Consider the following 19,445-nt stretch of genomic DNA (forward strand, 5'->3'; position numbering starts at 1 on the left):
CCTTTAAAAACTGTCTGGGGTCCGCACAAAATGATACAAAAGCCAGAGTAGATGTTAAAATGAACCCAGACATGTTTGAAAGTGAAATATCATATAGTAGTTTCAATTGTGTGTAGAAGAATTCAAAAAAGTAGTTCTACTAGCCACAATGATTGACAGTTTAAATTAAAAGTGAGACATATCTAAAATAAATAAATAAAATCACAACAGCTGGAACAGCTCTAGAATTTCTCTTGATGACATGATCAAGACTCAAAATATTAAATGATGATCAAGACATTGAATTGAATATCTTTTGTTTTATTGAACACAAAATGAACATGTGACTTGAGAAAAAGTGCTGACTTCAAATTTTAACAGAACTATAAAAAAAAAAAGCCATTGTCATCTGTAGATCACTGCACATGACACAGGTCAAACTGTGCCGATAATGTTATGGCTGTTAAGCAAAATATAAAAGATCTATAAACATTTGCTACACTGTACAAAGTCGGACGATAAATGTATATGATTTGAATTTACAAGAAAGTGGTAAACAATGAAGCTAAAAGAAAGAAGCATAATTAAATTATTCAGACAAAATAAAAACATCAATCGAAGTATAATTCAACTAAGCAATTATACACAACTGAAGTATCTTTATGAAAAATTATCCTCTTCACATCATCAAATCGGATCTTTTGCATTTTTTCTGTAGCTCATAACGAGATTTTAATGAAGGATTTGTACACCTATATTTACACAAATGACATTCAATGTCTACAGTGCTGTGGCATAAAAAAAGAAATGCCAACTCGTTTTTCGATTTTGCTTCATTACGCTCCCAGTCAGGTTGGACATCTGGGTTGTCATTTTTTAAATTTCCATCACTTGCCATTGTTTTGATTGTGTTGATTGTTCACACACACACTAAGGCCCTTGGGTTTATCGACTTCACTTTCCTCCACCCTCTTTTCCTTCTATGCTAGGTGTGCTCAGGTTTTCTCCACTACCGTCCGGCTCCTTTGTCCCCAGACCTCTATCCAACTCTCCTTCCTGGCTCACAGGTCTACCTGTCAATCGGTTCCACTTGAAGGGACTAGGACTGTTGACTGTACGGTTTGGTAAGCGGCGACAGAAACTATCTGTGGGAGTAGGAAGTAATGCTGCTCTATGTCTTATTGGCCTTGCTGCTGGCTGACTATGTGGACTGTCAGAACGCAAGTGTGGTTGACCCTTGTTTAAAGTTTGATCTATGGATTTGTTCATTGAGGGTGGAGGAGGATCACTAGATGTCACCATATCTGGATGCACTATATCTGGTTCCTTCTTATCGTGGCCACTACTTTCATCCCCTATATTCTGACCCCTCACCCCCGGTTCTCTGCCCCTTGTGTCTAGCCCTGTGTTTTCAGGCCTTGGGCCCATCACGTCTGACCCACTTCTCTTTTCAGGTCCAGTCACATCCATGTTTGAACGTAGTTGTCTTTCAGCAACTGACCTATTAAAGTTAGACCAAAGGTCATCCTCCATTTCGGGACCTTTTCTGTCTGACCCTGGTCTTCCCATATCTGGACCTCTTCTATCCCTCCTAAAGTCAGGTTCAGGCTCTCTTCGAGCTGGTTCTGGGCCTTCCATGTCTAGATCTTGCCTTTCAGCTCCTGGACCTCTAAAAGGTCGCCTATTTGGTCTAGGTCCTCTAACATCTTGCCCACTCCACTCATCTCCTATGTCTGGCCCTGGACCCCTCCTGTCTGGCCCCAGACCCCTCCTGCCTGGCCCTGAACCCCTCCTGCCTGGCCCTGGACCCCTCATGTCTGCACCAGGGCCTCTCATGTCTGGATCAGGTCCTCTCATGTCTGGTCCAGGGCCTCTCATGTCTGGCCCTGGACTGTCACACCAATCACTCCCTTCCATGTTTGGATCTCTCCAGTTGGAATCTGGATGTCTCCATTCATCATCCATACTTGGACCACCCATATCTGTATCATGTCCTCTAAAGTCTGGGCCTCTTATATGTGGCCCAGGTCTTCTCATGTCTGATCCTCTCATGTCTGGATCAAGTCCTCTCATGTCTGGATCAGGTCCTCTCATGTCTGGTCCAGGCCCTCTCCTGTCTGCTCCTCGACCCCTCCTGTCTGCTCCCCGACCCCTCCTGTCTGCTCCTCGACCCCTCCTGTCTGCTCCTCGACCCCTCCTGTCTGCTCCTCGACCCCTCCTGTCTGCCCCTCGACCCCTCACGTCTGCTTCAGGTCCTCTCCTGTCTGGCCCTGGACCCCACCTGTCTGGATCTGGTTCTCTCATGTCTGCTTCAGGTCCTCTCCTGTCTGGCCCTGGACCCCACCTGTCTGGACCAGGTCCTCTCATGTCTGGACCAGGTCCTCTCCTGTCTGGATCAGGTCCTCTCATGTCTGGACCAGGTCCTCTCATGTCTGGACCAGGTCCTCTCCTGTCTGGGCCTCTCATATCTGGACCAGGTCCTCTGTCTGGACCAGGTCCTCTAATGTCTGGATCAGGTCCTCTCATGTCTGGACCAGGTCCTCTCATGTCTGGACCAGGTCCTCTCCTTTCTGGGCCTCTCATATCTGGACCAGGTCCTCTAATGTCTGGACCAGGTCCTCTAATGTCTGGATCAGGTCCTCTCATGTCTGGATCAGGTCCTCTCATGTCTGGACTAAGTCCTGTCATGTCTGGACCAGGTCCTCTCCTGTCTGGGCCTCTCATGTCTGGACCAGGTCCTCTCCTGTCTGGGCCTCTCATGTCTGGACCAGGTCCTCTCCGGTCTGGACCAGGTCCTCTCATGTCTGGATCAGGTCCTGTCATGTCTGGACTAGGTCCTCTCATGTCTGGACCAGGTCCTCTCATGTCTGGACCTCTCATGTCTGGACCAGGTCCTCTCCTGTCTGAACCAGGTCCTCTCCTGTCTGGGCCTCTCATGTCTGGACCAGGTCCTCTCATGTCTGGACCAGGTCCTCTCCTGTCTGGGCCTCTCATGTCTGGACCAGGTCCTCTCCTGTCTGGGCCTCTCATGTCTGGACCAGGTCCTCTCATGTCTGGATCAGGTCCTCTCATGTCTGGATCAGGTCCTCTCATGTCTGGACCAGGTCCTCTCATGTCTGGACCAGGTCCTCTCATGTCTGGACCAGGTCCTCTCATGTCTGGACCAGGTCCTCTCATGTCTGGACCAGGTCCTCTCCTGTCTGGGCCTCTCATGTCTGGTCCTCTCCTGTCTGGGCCTCTCATGTCAGGACCAGGTCCTCTCATGTCTGGACCAGGTTCTCTGGTGTCTGGACCAGTCCCTTTCATGTCTGGACCAGGTCCTCTCATGTCTGGACCAGGTTCTCTGGTGTCTGGACCAGTCCCTTTCATGTCTGGACCAGGTCCTCTCATGTCTGGACCAGGTGCTCTCATGTCTGGACTAGGGCCTCTCATGTCTGGACCAGGTCCTCTCCTGTCTGGACCAGGTCCTCTCCTGTCTGGGCCTCTCGTGTCTGGACCAGGTCCTCTCCTGTCTGGACCAGGTCCTCTCATGTCTGGACCAGGTCCTCTCCTGTCTGGACCAGGTCCTCTCATGTCTGGACTAGGTCCTCTCCTGTCTGGACCAGGTCCTCTCATGTCTGGACTAGGTCCTCTCCTGTCTGGGCCTCTCATGTCTGGACTAGGTCCTCTCATGTCTGGACCAGGTCCTCTTCTGTCTGGGCCTCTTATGTCTGGAGCAGGTCCTCTCATGTCTGGATCAGGTCCTCTCCTGTCTGGACCAGATCTTCTAATGTCTGGACTAGGTCCTCTCCTGTCTGGACCAGATCCTCTCATGTCTGGATCTCTCAGGTCTGGACCAGGTCCTCTCATGTCAGGACTAGGTCTTCTCATATCTGAACCAGGTCCTCTCATGTCATGGCCAGGTCCTCTCATGTCAGGGCCAGGTCCTCTCCTGTCTGGGTGTCTCATGTCTGGTCCAGGTCCTCTCATGTCAGGGCCAGGACCTCTCATGTCAGGGCCAGGTCCTCTCCTGTCTGCACCAGGACCAGGCCCTCTCATGTCAGGACCAGGCCCTCTCATGTCATGACCAGGCCCTCTCATGTCAGGGCTAGGTCCTCTCATATCTGGACCAGGTCCTTTCATGTCATGACCAGGCCCTCTCATGTCAGGGCTAGGTCCTCTCACATCTGGACCAGGTCCTCTCATGTCAGGACCAGGCCCTCTCATGTCAGGGCCAGGTCCTCTCATCTCAGGACCAGGTCCTTTCATGTCTGGGCCGCTCATGTCTGGATCAGGTCCTCTCATGTCTGGATGTCTCATATCTGGACCAGGTCCTCTCATGTCTGGATTAGGTCCTCTCATGTCTGGCCCTCTTATATCAGGCCTTGATTCTCTCCAGTCTGACCGTCTGCCCCTTTTAGCTGGGCCTGGACCCCTCATATCTGGACTTGGATCCCTAAAATCTGAATGATGTCCTACATCTGACCCTACATCTGACCCTTGTCCCCCCTTCGAAAAAGCAGGACTTATCAAACATGATTCTGTCTGTAAAACATTATCTGGACTCTGACCTTTTAAACATGACCTCAAACTTGGCCTTATGCCTGGCCCTCTCCTATCCGGATCAGGACTATGACCTCTCCTATCTGGACCTGGTCGTCTAAACTCGGGACTATGACCTCTCCTTTCTGTCCCTGGCCGTCTAAAATCAGGGCTATGACCTCTTTTATCTGGACCTGGCCGTCTAAAATCAGGACTATGACCTCTCCTTTCTGTCCCTGGCCGTCTAAAATCAGGGCTATGACCTCTCTTATCTGGACCTGGCCCTCTCAAATCTGGACTTGGCCCTCTGAAATCTGGACTTCGACCTCTACCATCTGGACCTGGCCATCTCAAATCAGGACTTTGACCTCTCCTGTCTGAACCTCGACCCCTCATAGATGATCCAGGACCTCTAATATCTGGATGTTCACCCCTATTACCTGCATCTGGAGGTCCAATAGGTGGTCCTGATCCCCTATCTGGGCTTAGATGTCCAAAGCCCTCACCTCGCCCTCTACCTCTGCCTCGCCCTCTGCCCCGGCCTCTACCTCGACCCATATAATCAGATTCTGGACTTGGATGCCACATATCTGATCCTTGACCTCTCAAGTCTGGCCCGGTCCTGTTTGACCCTCCATTATCTATCCACGGGTCTTTCATGAGTACACTGGGATCTCTGGCATTTTGGCCTTGCATCTCTAGATTTTGTATGGCTGGCCCTCTCCTCTCGTTCTGCACGTCTCTGATATTCTCTAATGTCTGATATCCTCTAATATCAGATTGTATAACAAGTGATGCTGGAACTTGTCCTCTCATCTCTTGACTAATACCTGGGCCTGGAATACTTCTTTCTGACCCTTCAATGTTTGGCTCTGGATTTCTCATCCCTGGGCCTCTCATGTCTGGTCCTGGGCCTCTCATGTCTGGTCCTGGACCCCTCATCCCTGGTCCTGAATTCACTCCATCTCTACATTGACCTTGATCTGGTCTGTACACATTTGTTTCTCGGCCCATCATTGTTTCTTGGAGTCTCAGATCTGGACCTGGCATGGGAGAGTTTATACCTTGCAGACCAGGACCAATCAAACCCTGTCCTAATACTGCCATAGTAGTCATTGTCCATTCTGTAATTAGACCGCTCATAAAGTTTACATCTTGCATATCTGGCCCTCTACGTTCTGGACCTCTAACACCAGGACCTCTCAAATCTGGTCCTGGCCATCTTGAATCTGATCCTAAATTCCTCATGTGAGGTCCTGAACTCCTAATGCCTTGTCTGGTTAAGTCGGCTGAAGGACCCAACATGCTAGGGCTTCTCATGTCAGGTCCCATGCCTGGGTTTTTCAAGGCTGATCTTAGAATGCCTGGGCCACTCATTTCTGGTTCTTTGTCAGAGATCTTTGGTTCTGTGTCTGTTCTAACTTGGCTATGAATTTGCATACCCGTAGCTTCAACATCTGGGCCCCTTATCCTATGATCTTGTCCTAGACTTAGATGTCTTGCATCTTGGCCCTGCATCTCTGGATGTCCTGAAACAAGACCTTTCATTTCCATCTGTTTATCAGTGCCTCTCTTATCTCCACAACTGAAAATTGGGCCTGTTAAATCAGAAATATTACTGTCTGATGTTTTCATACTTGGATTTAGATGTTCAATGTCAGGCAATTTAACTTCAGTCTTTGCAGCTAGACCACTAAATACTGAAACATTTATTTCACCACTCACAAGAGGGACTGAGCTACAAATGTCTAACCCAGGAATTTTGTCTTCCTCTATGTTATCAGAGTCACTCTTCTCTGTGCTAACATACTGCACATACCTTGGGTCAGGATCAGGGCTTTGAGGAGAATCTCGTGTGGGTGGTTCAAGTTCTCTCAAAGGAATTTTACTTTCAATTTTGTTCATAAGAAATATTTCCTGTTGAGAGAGTCCAGCAAACTTCTGGGAAGGGTCATTTCCTACACTTGGATGGTCATTGTATGAAATCTTTTGAAGCTCCATGAATTGTTCATTCTTCTCAGCCTTGATGGGATAAGGAATATCCTGTGTTACTGAGTCATTGTCAAGGCTCTTCTGTTGTGGATTTGCAGACTCAACATGACTATATAGTGGTCCATCAGATTCCGTTTTAATAGTATCACAGGTCTGTGATGAGGTATTACTCTCTACAAAATGTCCAACAGGTTTTAATGGCATATTACTAAGAACACTTGGATCCTTTGATTCTTCAAGCACAAGAGGAGGACCTTTTTGTTGTCTTGAGGCAGATTCTCTTCTTCCGGGAGATGATGGGGATCTTCTATGTCCCTGAGACTGCTGTCGTGAGGAACGATCTCTGCGATTTCGACCTTGGTGTTCAGATTGATCCCGAACTCTATGCCTTGACCTGTCACTTTCATTTCGTCTATGTCTGTCCCTTTCCCTTCGTTTACGGGAATGTGAAGGGGAACGCCTCTGAGACTTTCTTGGAGGACTTCCATGGCGGTCCCTTTCTCTGTGACGTCTCTTTGGTGACCGTGTTCTACCATGATTTGGAGAGCCCTTGTGGGAGGCACTCCTCCCTGTGCTACCCAAGGAGGATTCCCGAGCCTTACTACTGTCTCCTTGAAATACATCATATTGCATTTCATTAAAAAGAGATTCATCTTCTGGGTCATAAGCTACATCAGAATCTTCAATCTCTCCAGCTTCAGATTCTTTTTCATTTCCCAGAAGAGTTTCTTGCGTTTCATCTTGTTGTGTACCAATGGATACTTCATTTTTCAGTTCAGGGATAGCACTCTCCGTCCCTTCTGCCTTAACAGTTAGTGAATCCAGATTTTCACTGTTCGATGGCTGTGCTAGGTCTGTCTCTTTGTCAACTGTCTCTAAAGTTTTTGACTCTGATTGCGCTGTATCACTTTGCTGAGGTGCAAGCTGACTGAGAGGCAAAGATTTAGAAGGTGGAGACATCAATGTATCAGAGACAGAAAACTTAGCCATAAAGATGCCAACGGCCTCTCTCTGCTGACGCAGTGCCTCTTCCTGCTCCTTCAGCTGTCGTTTTTGCTCTTCAATCTGCTTATTAAGATCCTCAAGCATCCGCTGTTGTTCTGTTAAGGTTGCAGCAGAGACAACTATAGAGCCTGTAGGAATGTTCTGAACGACTGGGGCTAAGGTGGAAGCTTGAGATGAGGCAGAATTGGAAACTGTTGGTGGGACTTCAGAGGGAGTTGGGACTGGGGCTGGGCATGATGTTTGAGCTGCACTTTTGGACGGAGCAGGTTTTTTTGCTGCACTTAAATCATTTTGCATATCCTCAAACATAGTCTCATCTTCAGGATCATACTCCACATCATCTTCCCCAAAGACTGATGGTTCAGTGCCATCAGTCTGATGTTTTAGCGGAGCAACCATCCCATATCCCATTGCTGGATTGTACTCCTCTTCTGGATCATATGGTCGGTCATATTCATTTTCTTCCTCCTCTAGTTTTTTTACTTTGGATTTCTGTCCATACTGCTGGACTATAGGATCCACCATTGGACGTGGTGCTTTACGGGGCTTTACTGCTGGAGTTGTTGCAGAACTGCTTTGACTGGGGGCCACAGAGTCAGTTGGTTTATTCCCAAACAAAGTCTTAAGGATAGTCTGAAGGGGAGTCTTTTCTGATGACGTAGTGGTGGGATTCTTGTCAGTGATGTTAGTTGACGTTGATGGTGTGGCAGGAACAGGGGCTGAGATAGAAACAGGTGTAGAAGGTCTAATGGAAGTAAAAAGAGTTCCTTTGGTAATTGGAGCAGATTTAGATGCGGCTTTTGGTGATGCGGCAGCAGAAGGAGAGCCAGGAGGGGTGGTGCTCATAGGGGTTGCTGGGTCATAGGGTTGGAATATCTCCAGTTTATCAGAACCATAGAGCACCGGGGGTTTTGGAATCCACATGGGGTCTTTGTCTTTGGACATGTGGACTTTGGGTCTCCTCTCTTCAGTTTCTTGTTGCAAACTTCCAACACGTTTTTTCTGGATAATTGCCAGCCCCAGAAGAAGATTGGGGCGATTCTTCTCAAGCCCTGTTAAAGGAGACAACACACACACACAAAAAGAAAAAATACATTTTAGTTGTCGTTATATAAATCACTTGCCTACGCTGCGACACAGAATTCCTGGTCATATTTCTTACCAGCTATGTGCAAGTGTGCAACAAACTAACTTTAATGCCCTAGATGTGGTTCAATGGTACCCCTACTGGAAGAAATCTTCAGCCAAACGTTTCCTCCTACTTTTGTCTAAGGAAACATCATTATCAAACATGTTCACCCCCCATAGTTATGCAGGTCGCAATAACCCCCCAACCCCCTTCCTCCTCTCCGCTGCTACTCTCTTAATTTCATTGCAATTTAATTGCTTTTTTAAACTGAGGGTTTCTTGATTCTTTAAGTAAAGACAGCAAAACACAATTTTTGAAGAATTATGATTTTCTCTGTAATGTCTATTGATTCTTGACAACTGTTGCCAGTGTTGACATTGCAAATAAGAATTTGTTCTAATTTCCCATTCCTGGTTAAAGAATGGTTAATAAATAAAACCAACTTAATGCTATATTAAGAACCACTTCAACCCTATATCCGTATTGACCAGGTCCCCCAGGGTATACAGTATACTGGTCCCCTCCTTTTTTCCACTCAACAACAAATCTTTTTGCCGAAAATAGACAATCTACAAGCTTACAACGTAATGTATTGTTAGCTTGTAGATCTGCTATTTCCGGCAAATGTTTGCCTATTTTCGCCAAATGCTTGCCCATTATGACATGCCCAGAATAGGGACGCTAGGGTTCATGTGGTTAAAATAAAATAAAGAATACAATACCAAAAATATGCACATGAAGGCATGTAATTTATGAAAATCCAGCACAATGGATAGTTACAGTACAACCTGTGTATTGGTGAATATAAGTCAAAGTAATTTCACACCTGGTCCTTCAAGAGGTTGCAATATGGATGGGATGGCCTGGTTTGCACTGAGAGGGACTAGGTAGATGTCCTTGATACCGCGGCTGTTACTGGCCACCACACCAAAGCGCCCTCTGCTACTGAAGTAGGAAAATAAGGAGACGTAAGCCACCTCTTCTTCTTCTGTTGCCGGGTGGAAGCGGATCACACACAGTTCCTGTGGTGTGAAAAAAGGTGAAAGAAACATGCTTAGAATTGATATTTTGTTTCGTTTTGTTTGTTTTTTGTGAGAGACATGAAAACAAATATACTACTTGCCTTTGTAAGAGAGGTTTTCAGTTTTGAAACATACTCCCACACGGTTTGAGGCAAAATTCGTCCACCAATCTGTATAGTATCAGGCAGGTCCTAAGTAAAAAAGAAAGAGAGAAAGACGACCGGAGGGGGGGGGGGTGGCTTAATTCAGGTGTTTACCAAATGAATTCCTAATATAATAATGAATGATGTGTGAATGAGTAAATCACTCGTTTATCAATCATTACCGCTTTAAGGCATTCGGCTGGTCCTGAAACCAGATATCCCTTGGTGACAAATTTGGCTACACTGAGCATGCTTAGGAATCCTTTCCACAGTACATCCTGCTTGGCCAGAAACTGAGCAGTCTCTCCATCAGCTGGCAAATGGGCACTCATGGTCCTAAAATATAGATCACAACAGCACAATAACACATCTCATTATCAATCAATATGGTAATATTTGGACATTACACAGATACGTGTAAAAAAAAAAAAAAAAAAAAGATAACTCAAAATGTAACACCATTACAAAGAGATAACATTGATCCTATTTATCCCACTATGGACTTTTAACCTAAATATTTGTTTTAATACCTTGAGGAAGCACCATAGTGTCGTGGGTCGGCTGAAGAGGATGGCTTCGTTAAGATAGATTTTTGTAGCATTGGGTGTGGCTGCAGTGAGGGAGGTGGCGGCAAGGGCACGGAAGAACGAGTCTCTATGGCAGGGGCATAGGAGACTGGTTGGCTCTGGGCCTTTTTACTGGGACCAGTGTTGTCGGTGGACAGGGCAGAGGACCTGCTTGCCGCAGTACGGGGGTCACGCCTTGAAATGGATACTGTGGCGGTAGCTGGTATCACGACTGGTGTGTACACTCTAACAGGCACCTTGGCTTTATGGGTGTCTGGAGTGGGCGAGGCCGGGGACTCCAAGACGGGAGATGCGGGGGACTCTAAATTCGGGGAGGCTGGAGAATCCTGCACTGGGGATGCGGGTGATTCCACGATGGACAAGGCAGGAGCATCAATGACGAGGCGGGAAGATGGTTCTATCAGGACAAATGGAGAATCCATCTCAGGCGAGTCAGGGGGAGCACGAAGAGGAGAGTCATCTCCGGCGGTGCCTCTCCTGGTCCATGAGTGGTCTGCGGGGCTGCTATAGTCAGAGTATCCACCCTTTTCTCTTGATTCAGCCGCCTTGGACTTCTTCTTTACTGGTTCATCCTCCTCCTCGGTTGGCATCTGGCCTAATGGCAGAAAAAATAAATAGATTTAGCAAGTTTAACCAAAAACAAAATAAGCAATGATTACAGTATGTGCGCGCTAGATATACTTTAAGTGTTCTCATTTAACCGGTTTCATTTACCTGTGCAGATCTTGCATTTTAGGTCAAAGAGGTGAGATTTGTGCTCCGATGTCGTGTCTTTTAGCATACAGCTTAGAATGTCTGGTACAGAGCTGCTCTGGCTTGGCTGAACCGACTTGGTCTTAAGAACTGAAGGTAGGCTTTTTTTCTGTTCCTGAGGAAGACAAAGACACGTCTAAAATTATTTTTTGCACTTGAAGAAAACATATTGCATAACTAATCTATGCAAATGACAGTATCATGCATGTAGCTATAAGGCTTGGTGCACAGTTTTACTGGAGGAATTCACCAGTGTAATGTTATCCACACCTTCCCCTACCGCCATTTTTTCCAGACATTTTATTGAGATGTTTGCCATAGTTAGTGACAAGTACAACATGTACATTTAACCACATGAACCCTAGTGTACCTATTCTGGGGCGAACATTTGGAAAAAATAGCAGATCTACAAAGTCAGTTAAAATAACGTGTGTGATCAATGACACGGTTACACTTAAACAATATGCCTATAGTATGGAAGCAGCCATTTTCGCTCCGTTCAAATCCACCGAACGGCGCAAATCAGTCTGTATTCCAGGCTATCATTTGGGTGCATGATATTAAAATAACCATCTACAATGCATTTCCTCCTCAGTTCTGTGAAAAACGAGAGCAGGTTGTGGAAAAAAGTGTGCATACAGTATACACTGTACATACATTGATTAACATGGGAGCGTTGTGCTAAAGGAATAGTTCACCTAAAAAATAAACTCAAATGCAGGTCCATTGAGTCTCCAACCAGAGACTCCGCCGGTCATCAAATTATTGGCTAAGGAATGCGACAAAAACTAAGAAATCTCCATGAATTAAAGGCTTCATGTGGGTGTGTAATTGATAGAAAATGCGTCATTATTGGGGTGAAGTACTCCTTTAAGGTTGTGACAGTGCCACGTGTTACAGCCGCAATGGCAAACCCGGTTAGTTGTTCTGAGAACAATTTTAACCGGGTGTGAAAATATTACCACAACGACAGAAATATGTTACATTAAGGCTATGATGTCCAGATAATGAGTGCAACTGTGTGTTCAACTCAGGTGACGGGGTTACTACTCACAGTGTTTCTATCAGACCTGGAGGGATTCAAATTCAAACTGGGCAAATCAACCTTCACTGCATCAGGCTTCTGCAGTGAACATGGATCCTTGGCAGCCGAGTCCTTAACCTACACATGACACACGTTCACACAAATGAGAAAAGAACACAGACTGAGAATGTAACAACAGCGTTGACTATTAGATCTGCTTTGGTATTCGCTGTGTGCTTCATCCAACTACTATACCTCGGTAGTTTCCTTCTTGCTCGGTTCAGGTGCTTTAGTGGCCTGCATGTCCTTCTGACTCATCCTGGCCAGCCTGAAGGGACTGATCTCTCCACCCATGACCTTATACAATAAGCCCTGGAGAGAGGAGCCACAATGTCAACCCATTGAATCAGATTGTTTCAACAACACATTGTTTAAAATGGATACAGCAACTTATTGTAATTTTTTTTGTTAAAAGGTTAAAGCTCTGTATTCTGATACAAATAACATTTGTTTGTTCAGTAACAGGTCTCCCCCGTCTCTCCAGCTCTGTAGTAAACAGAAAATTCCTTTCCAGGTGATAGAACCCATTTATCAGCTTCAATTTTAGTGTTCCAGTTCATTTTTTTTGTTTCATCACTTCAACTCCAATTTCACTCATCTTAGACCCTATACAAGTTCTCTCTCCTGATTGGATGAAATTGGTATCCCAACCTGAAAATGTATTTTCTGTTTACTAAGCAGCTGGAGAGACTGAGAGACCCCTGTTAATGAACAAAAACTTGATAACAATGATTAGAGCTATCTAACACTCTTTTTTTTGGAGGGGGGGGGGTCCCTGATCCATACTTTAATACTCAAAGTAAGGATGGACATTAAAGAAAAGCACGACAGGCTTTTTGTCGAGTGTGAACGAACCTTGTTTCTGGGGTCTTTCAGGTTGAACATTATAGTTCTGTACTTGTTCATGTATTTGCTGTCTGTGTTGCGAAATATGTCGAACATCTCCATCTCAATGTTTGTGACAAGCTTTCCAACTTCACTCTCAGACACCTCCAAATCATCACAGTCACACACCCTTGACAAATAAAAATACAATTAGTCAGCTATTACTGTTCTGTTTGAAATTCATTTAAGTTAAACATAATATTTTAATTTAAGCTCTATAAACTTCCTTGTCACAAATAATGACATATAGCAGAAATTGCCGATACTCTACACAAAATGTCCACGATGGCACACAGTGACACACACCCACAATATGAATACCTTCAGCAGCTTTTCCCTGTGAAAATGGTTACTGCTCACACACAACATGGAAAGTCTGTTTGCATAATTGTGTTAAAATAGTGCAAATATCTGTCTCTCAGTTCAGTGCGCTCGCATTTGCACAATAAAACTATAATAATTTACATGACACGTCATGTCATTGTCTTCAATATGTAAAAATTAGGGGTGTGCCGATATATCGTCCCGCGATATATCGCGATACGTTTTCGTGACGATATGTATCGTTTTGGAAGAAAATAAATATCGTTTTGAAAAAGTTTTTTTTTACAATAATAATAATCAGGCATGCAAACAGCCCCGAGGTGAAAAGGGTGACAACATGTTGTTTTTTTTCGGGTCAGGTGTCACACTATTGCCCTATTTGGATTCAAAACGGCTATTGTAGCTGAAAAGCTACAAGTTTGCATGTCTGAATAATGCAAAAACAGAATTATTTGTTTGCATTTGCTTTTTTTCTCCCCCATATATTTTCATAATAAAAAAGTGCGTATCGTATCGTATCGTATCGAAATCGTATCGAAGTTGTGAGCCCAATATCGTATCGTATCGTTTTGTGAAATTAGTGTATCGGCACACCCCTAGTAAAAATAGAACAAATATTTGCCTGGTTAAAGCTCTCACATCAGAGAGTTAATGCAAACCTGTAACCCAGTTCTCACCTTTTGAACAGGATGCTGGTGAGGGAGCGCTGGATGCTCTGTCTGACCTGAGTGTTGGGCTGAGAGGGTCTGGAGGACGGGGCGATGGGTGCGGGCGCCACCGGTAGATTCCTGGTTTCAGTCAGAGAAGGCGGGGCCGCAGAGGGCGCCAGGCCTGATGATGATGAGGCTTGCACATGGCCAGTCGGAGGCTGAGAAACAGACTGCTTCTTGGGTATTATGAACGCGGTCTTGGTGACCATAAGGGCACCTGTTCCATGATGTTTGGAAGCCGGTGCACGTTGGACCCCTGGGGCAGGAGGCCCTGTTTCATGGTGTTTGGATGCTGATGCACGTTGGGCCCCTGGGACAGGAGGCCCTGTTTCGTGATGTTTGGACGCTGATGCACGTGGGGACCCTGGGGCAGGAGGCCCTGTTTCGTGATGTTTGGAGGCTGATGCGCGTTGGGCCCTTGGGTCAGGAGGCCCTGTTTCATGATGTTTGGAATCTAATGCACGTGGGGACACTGGGGCAGCAGGAGGCCCTGTTAAATGATGTTTGGAAGATGATGCACGAGGGGACCCTGTTCTATAAGGCCCCAGTTCATGACGTTTGGAAGCTGACGCACGTGGGTCCTCTGGGGCAGGAAGTTGACCAGACTCTGGGGGTGTGAGTGGTACAGAGGAGGCTGCATCCACGGACTGCTTCTTTGAGACACCGCCGTTGTTCAATGACGTCTTTGTTGTCCCCTGAGCGCCGTCCTGTGATGGGGGCGGCTCAGCAACACGCTCCGAAGAGGATGAGGCGTCCGAGGCCAGTGTCTCGGGAGGATGTTTTGGAAGAGTCACAGGCAGCTTCTCTGGAGGTCGGTTTAGAGGAGTCACAGGCAGCTTCTCTACAGGTCGGTTAAGAGGAGTCACAGGCAGCTTCTCTACAGGTCGGTTTAGAGGAGTCACAGGCAGCTTCTCTGGAGGTCGGTTTAGAGGAGTCACAGGCAGCTTCTCTACAGGTCGGTTTAGAGGAGTCACAGGCAGCTTCTCTGGAGGTTGTGTTGGAGGAGTCATGGGCAGCTTCTCTAGAGGTCGGTTTAGAGGAGTCACATCAGGCAGCTTTACTAGAGGTTGGCTTAGAGGAGTCACAGGCAGCTTCTCTGGAGGTCGGTTTAGAGGAGTCACAGGCAGCCTCTCTGGAGGTTGTGTGGGAGGAGTCACAGGCAGCTTCTCTGGAGGTTGTGTGGGAGGAGTCACAGGCAGATTTTCTAGAGATTGGTTTAGAGGAGTCACAGGTAGCTTCGCTGGAGGTTGGTTTAGAGGAGTCCCAGGCAGCTCAGGCTCTTTCTGGTCACTGTCCTGAAAAGCTGTTGGAAAACATAACAGCAAGGTATTTTGTCAGGATGGAAAAGATAAGAGTATCAACTAGCTCTGAAGGTAACCCACCCACCCATTGCTATAGCGTGTTTGTTCAGTAACAGGGGTCACTGCATCTGTCCAACTCTTTAGCAAATCAGGAGAGAGAACCCCACAAATACCATTTATCAGCTTAAATTGTGTTTTTCTGCTCTTGTTTTGCTTGTTTCATCACATCCAACTTCACTTAAAAAAATATATTACTTTTATTTTATTAATATATCACACCCAATTAAATCAAAACATAAATACATCCGAGGTAATATAAAGCAGATGAATCACGCGTATTCAAAATATGACACATAAAAGCAGCCTCGGGAACAATAGGTTCCCAAAGCCAAACCATGTGGAGCCTATCACCCGTTTCCTTTAGCGTGAGGCAGTTTGATGTGCAAGTTTGGCGAGCTCCAAGTCAGTCTCAGGGTGGACAGTATAACCACAAAGCCAATGAATAAGCAATTATACTACAGTATTAGCCTGACATGACCAGACTAATATCACTGCATAGCTACAATTTATTTGTGTATAGAGTTGAACTGAATAATGCATCTTTTCTCTGAACCAAACGGGTTATAACAGCTCTTATAAATGGCCATGCATCACTGCCTGTATCAGGAGGAGTGGAAAAGATGCACAGTCCATCATTGGACTTTATCTCACAGCCACACTAGGACTGTCACACTAAACCAGTGGTTCTCAACATGTGGGTCGGGTCCCCACATTACACTATAAAAACTGGTCAAACATTGGCCAAATTGTCAAATAATATAAGAGGCAAAGAAAAATGGAATAGACGATCTACAAATCGAGGCATTGTGAGCTTGTAGATCTGCTATGGAACGAGTCAGACAAAATTGAATGCCTCAACTCCTACATTCCAAGTGCTTGTCAGAGTGGGGGGTCCCAGTTCAAATATGATTTTGGGGGGTCCCCAATTCAAATATTTGGGGGGGGGGGGGTCACGGCCTGAAAAGGTTGAGAACCACTGCACTGTGGACGACACCATGAAAGTTTTTTTTTACTATACTGGAGTATTTCCAATTTTCAGTACTTTTACTTCTACTCCACTACAATTATTTGAAAACTTGAGTTACTAGTTACTTTGTAGATTTGGATTATTATTACAAAACATACATTAACCACTTCAGCCCTATATACATTTCGGCCATTTGAAAATAGCCGATCTACAAGCTCGCAGTGCTTGTAGATCAGCTATTTTCAAAAGATTTTTATACATTTAAATACTTGTGAAATGGGACATTCCGCATAATGAGTACTTTCTACTTTTGGCACTTTAAGTACATTTGACCCCAATACTTTTGTACTTTTACTCAAGTAAATTTTGAATTCCTGACTTCTACTTCTAACAGAGTATTTCTACATTACAGTATTGATACTTTTACTTTGGTAAAAATGTTTAGAACTTTTTCCACCACTGGCCACCAGTACAGCTGTATCAAAGACAGTGGCGTACCCACCATAGAGGCAGGGCAGGCGGCCGCCTGCCCAACTAAAATCTAGCCTCCCCTAGAAAATAAAGTAAAAGACTGAAAAACAGGCAGTGAAAAAAATCCAAAGAGAATAGTGGCCGTCGGACCTCCTCGTCCATTCACACGGGCAGGCAGCCAATCACTACCGTATCCATTCAGCAGAGCGACGTCGCCTATAGTGATGCAAATGTATGCCTTTATCTTCATGGGGTGCCAGGAGTGCCAGGTGTGGGGGTCTGGGCCATCACCTGTACTCACCTGGCATAAAAGGGGCTCTGAGTCTGAGAGCAGCTTGAGCCATTAAACTGCAACATGAAGAGATCACCGCTGAATAATTGATTGATTGATTATACTTATATATTGTTTTTATTAACGTTCTTCAGTTTTGTAGTCAGTGTAGTGTTGTTGTTAACTTGTTTCCCCCGAGATTCCCCCCCAACATTTTCCTCCCGAGTACCCCCTCCCTCCGAAGGGGGGGGGGGGGGGTACTCGGGGGGGAAAATGAGAAAAAAATCTCGCCTGCCCTAAATGTTATTTCTGGGAACGCCACTGATCAAAGACCTGTACTTGCCTTATGTGCATTGAGAGAGCCGGCAAGTAAGCATTTCACTATTCACTGTTTGGGCTATTTGAACAAGTCAAAGACTGCAACATTAATGGAGTGTAAAGCACAAGTTAAGGTGTGGGACGACCACAAGACAAGGTTTAATAACAGTGTGGCTTCATGTGGTTCTCTGACTTTACGTGACTAGTTTATAATGTCTGTCTATGATGAATAACTCCATATTTGGGAAAGGTTTCAGCTCGCTTACCCTGCCACTGACTTCCATTATAAAATGTTATTTTAAATATTTCAAAAAAGATAAAACATGAAAAATGTGGGGATGTACTTCCTTGGCCTACAGCCAGCCTGCACAATAACTTTGCACTGATCGGTCCAGTGGTCTGCGAGATGAGCCCCGGACAGAGCCTACGGGACAGACTCACAGACAGACCCATTTATAGATAGATGGCGGCTGAGAGAGGGAGTGTGAGAGAAGGCGCGAAAGAGAGAGATTCATGAGAGATTTCATGTACACTGTAAATTCCTGAGCGTTCATTTAACTCTCCCGAGTTCAAAACAGAACTTTATAAAGTACATTTTGTTTTAGGGAAAATGTTCATACAACATGTGAGCCTTAAACCAAATGTTTGGTCGCACTTAAGTGTTGCTCGCCTTGTCATTAACCATATTCTGGTGTCCCTATTCTGGGGTGAACATTTTGGCAAAAATTGCAGATCTACAAGGTCACAATGCATCACAACGCGACACATTGTCTCTCTCTCTGGAGGTTGTCATCAGATGAGCCCTCCATCTCGATCCTCCAATCTCCATACATATGGCCAGCTCATTTGTGCTTTCTTGCATCTTTCTTTGATGTTCTTTAAGCTCACAATTACAATTGTGAGCATGTAGATCTGCTCATTTCTTGTGAAGAGATTTGGTGTAGAGGGAAAAAGGAGGGGCGTCTAAGTATAGAGCTCTGGGGGAACATGTATTGGGTTGTGGTGGATGGAGATCTCTCTTATGTGAGGAAATAAGGTGAGATGATGCACAAATGAATTGAGCCAAAATAACCATATTTCTGGTTTAATACACCAGGAAAATGTGTATTCACTAGCGGCTAAATAGCCGGTTGCAGTGGATGAAAAAGGTGCTATCCTCATGATTTAAGTATAGACAATGAGGCAATGAGGAGAGGTAGCCACCACAGTCCACAGTTTTGAGGTCATTCCATTATATCAAATGTAAGTCTACTTAACTTCTTCCATACTTGAGGGCTGTGTGTCATTGTACAGTGTGCGTGTGTGTGTGTGTGTGTGTGTGTGTGTGTGTGTGTGTGTGTGTGTGTGTGTGTGTGTGTGTGTGTGTGTGTGTGTGTGTGTGTGTGCGCGCGCACATGCGTTGGAGGGGAGATTAATTGATTGGAAATGGTTGATCCTGGACCTGGGACTCAATTTTTCACAGCAATTGTCACAAAGAATGCACATAACTTAAGAACATGACAGCATAATACTTTGAAAAATAGTTAGGTAGGACTGATAAACTGGTCACATCATGTGTAGACTAAAGCATGAAGTTATACTGGCCAAAATAAGCACCAAAACACCTTATTTACAGAGTGTCTTGTCTATAAGATGTGTACTCTGCCATTCTAGGCAAAACTATGTTTGTGCATGTTTTAGTTTAGTACGCATGCCTCCTAACAACCAAGTCGGTCTTAAAGAGATATAATTTTTTATTTGATAAATAATCAATTTTCCAAAGTATTTGATTATCTACAGAATATGCCAGCAATAGCCCCACCACACATAGTCCCGATCTTACTATATGGACCTAGCCTGGAAAGCAGTCTGTTGTACTGTGTAGACTGTAGAGCACTGCAAGGTAAGATGCAGAGCAATAGATATACAAAAAGGAAGAAGCTC

The 19,445-nt window shown here is 45.3% G+C and overlaps 1 protein-coding gene across 2 annotated transcripts in view; it reads right to left on the minus strand.

The window, feature by feature from the left end:
* Positions 1-290: 290 nt before the first annotated feature.
* Positions 291-19,445, minus strand: part of LOC308097149 (uncharacterized protein) — a 43,662-nt gene continuing 24,507 nt past the window's right edge. For both annotated transcript variants that reach the window (XM_080444750.1, XM_080444751.1), the window contains exons 8-17: positions 14,102-15,437; positions 13,071-13,230; positions 12,411-12,527; positions 12,186-12,293; positions 11,093-11,246; positions 10,322-10,973; positions 9,974-10,127; positions 9,750-9,839; positions 9,453-9,648; positions 291-8,549 (exon numbers count right to left, since the gene is read on the minus strand). In XM_080444750.1, coding sequence (XP_080300876.1) covers positions 934-8,549; positions 9,453-9,648; positions 9,750-9,839; positions 9,974-10,127; positions 10,322-10,973; positions 11,093-11,246; positions 12,186-12,293; positions 12,411-12,527; positions 13,071-13,230; positions 14,102-15,437 — 10,583 coding nt within the window. In that variant the 3' untranslated portion in view covers positions 291-933. The remainder of the gene's footprint in view (positions 8,550-9,452; positions 9,649-9,749; positions 9,840-9,973; positions 10,128-10,321; positions 10,974-11,092; positions 11,247-12,185; positions 12,294-12,410; positions 12,528-13,070; positions 13,231-14,101; positions 15,438-19,445) is intronic.

The sequence above is a fragment of the Gymnoscopelus braueri genome, assembly GCF_963280865.1.
Source record: "Gymnoscopelus braueri genome assembly, chromosome: 12".
Lineage (NCBI taxonomy): Eukaryota > Metazoa > Chordata > Actinopteri > Myctophiformes > Myctophidae > Gymnoscopelus > Gymnoscopelus braueri.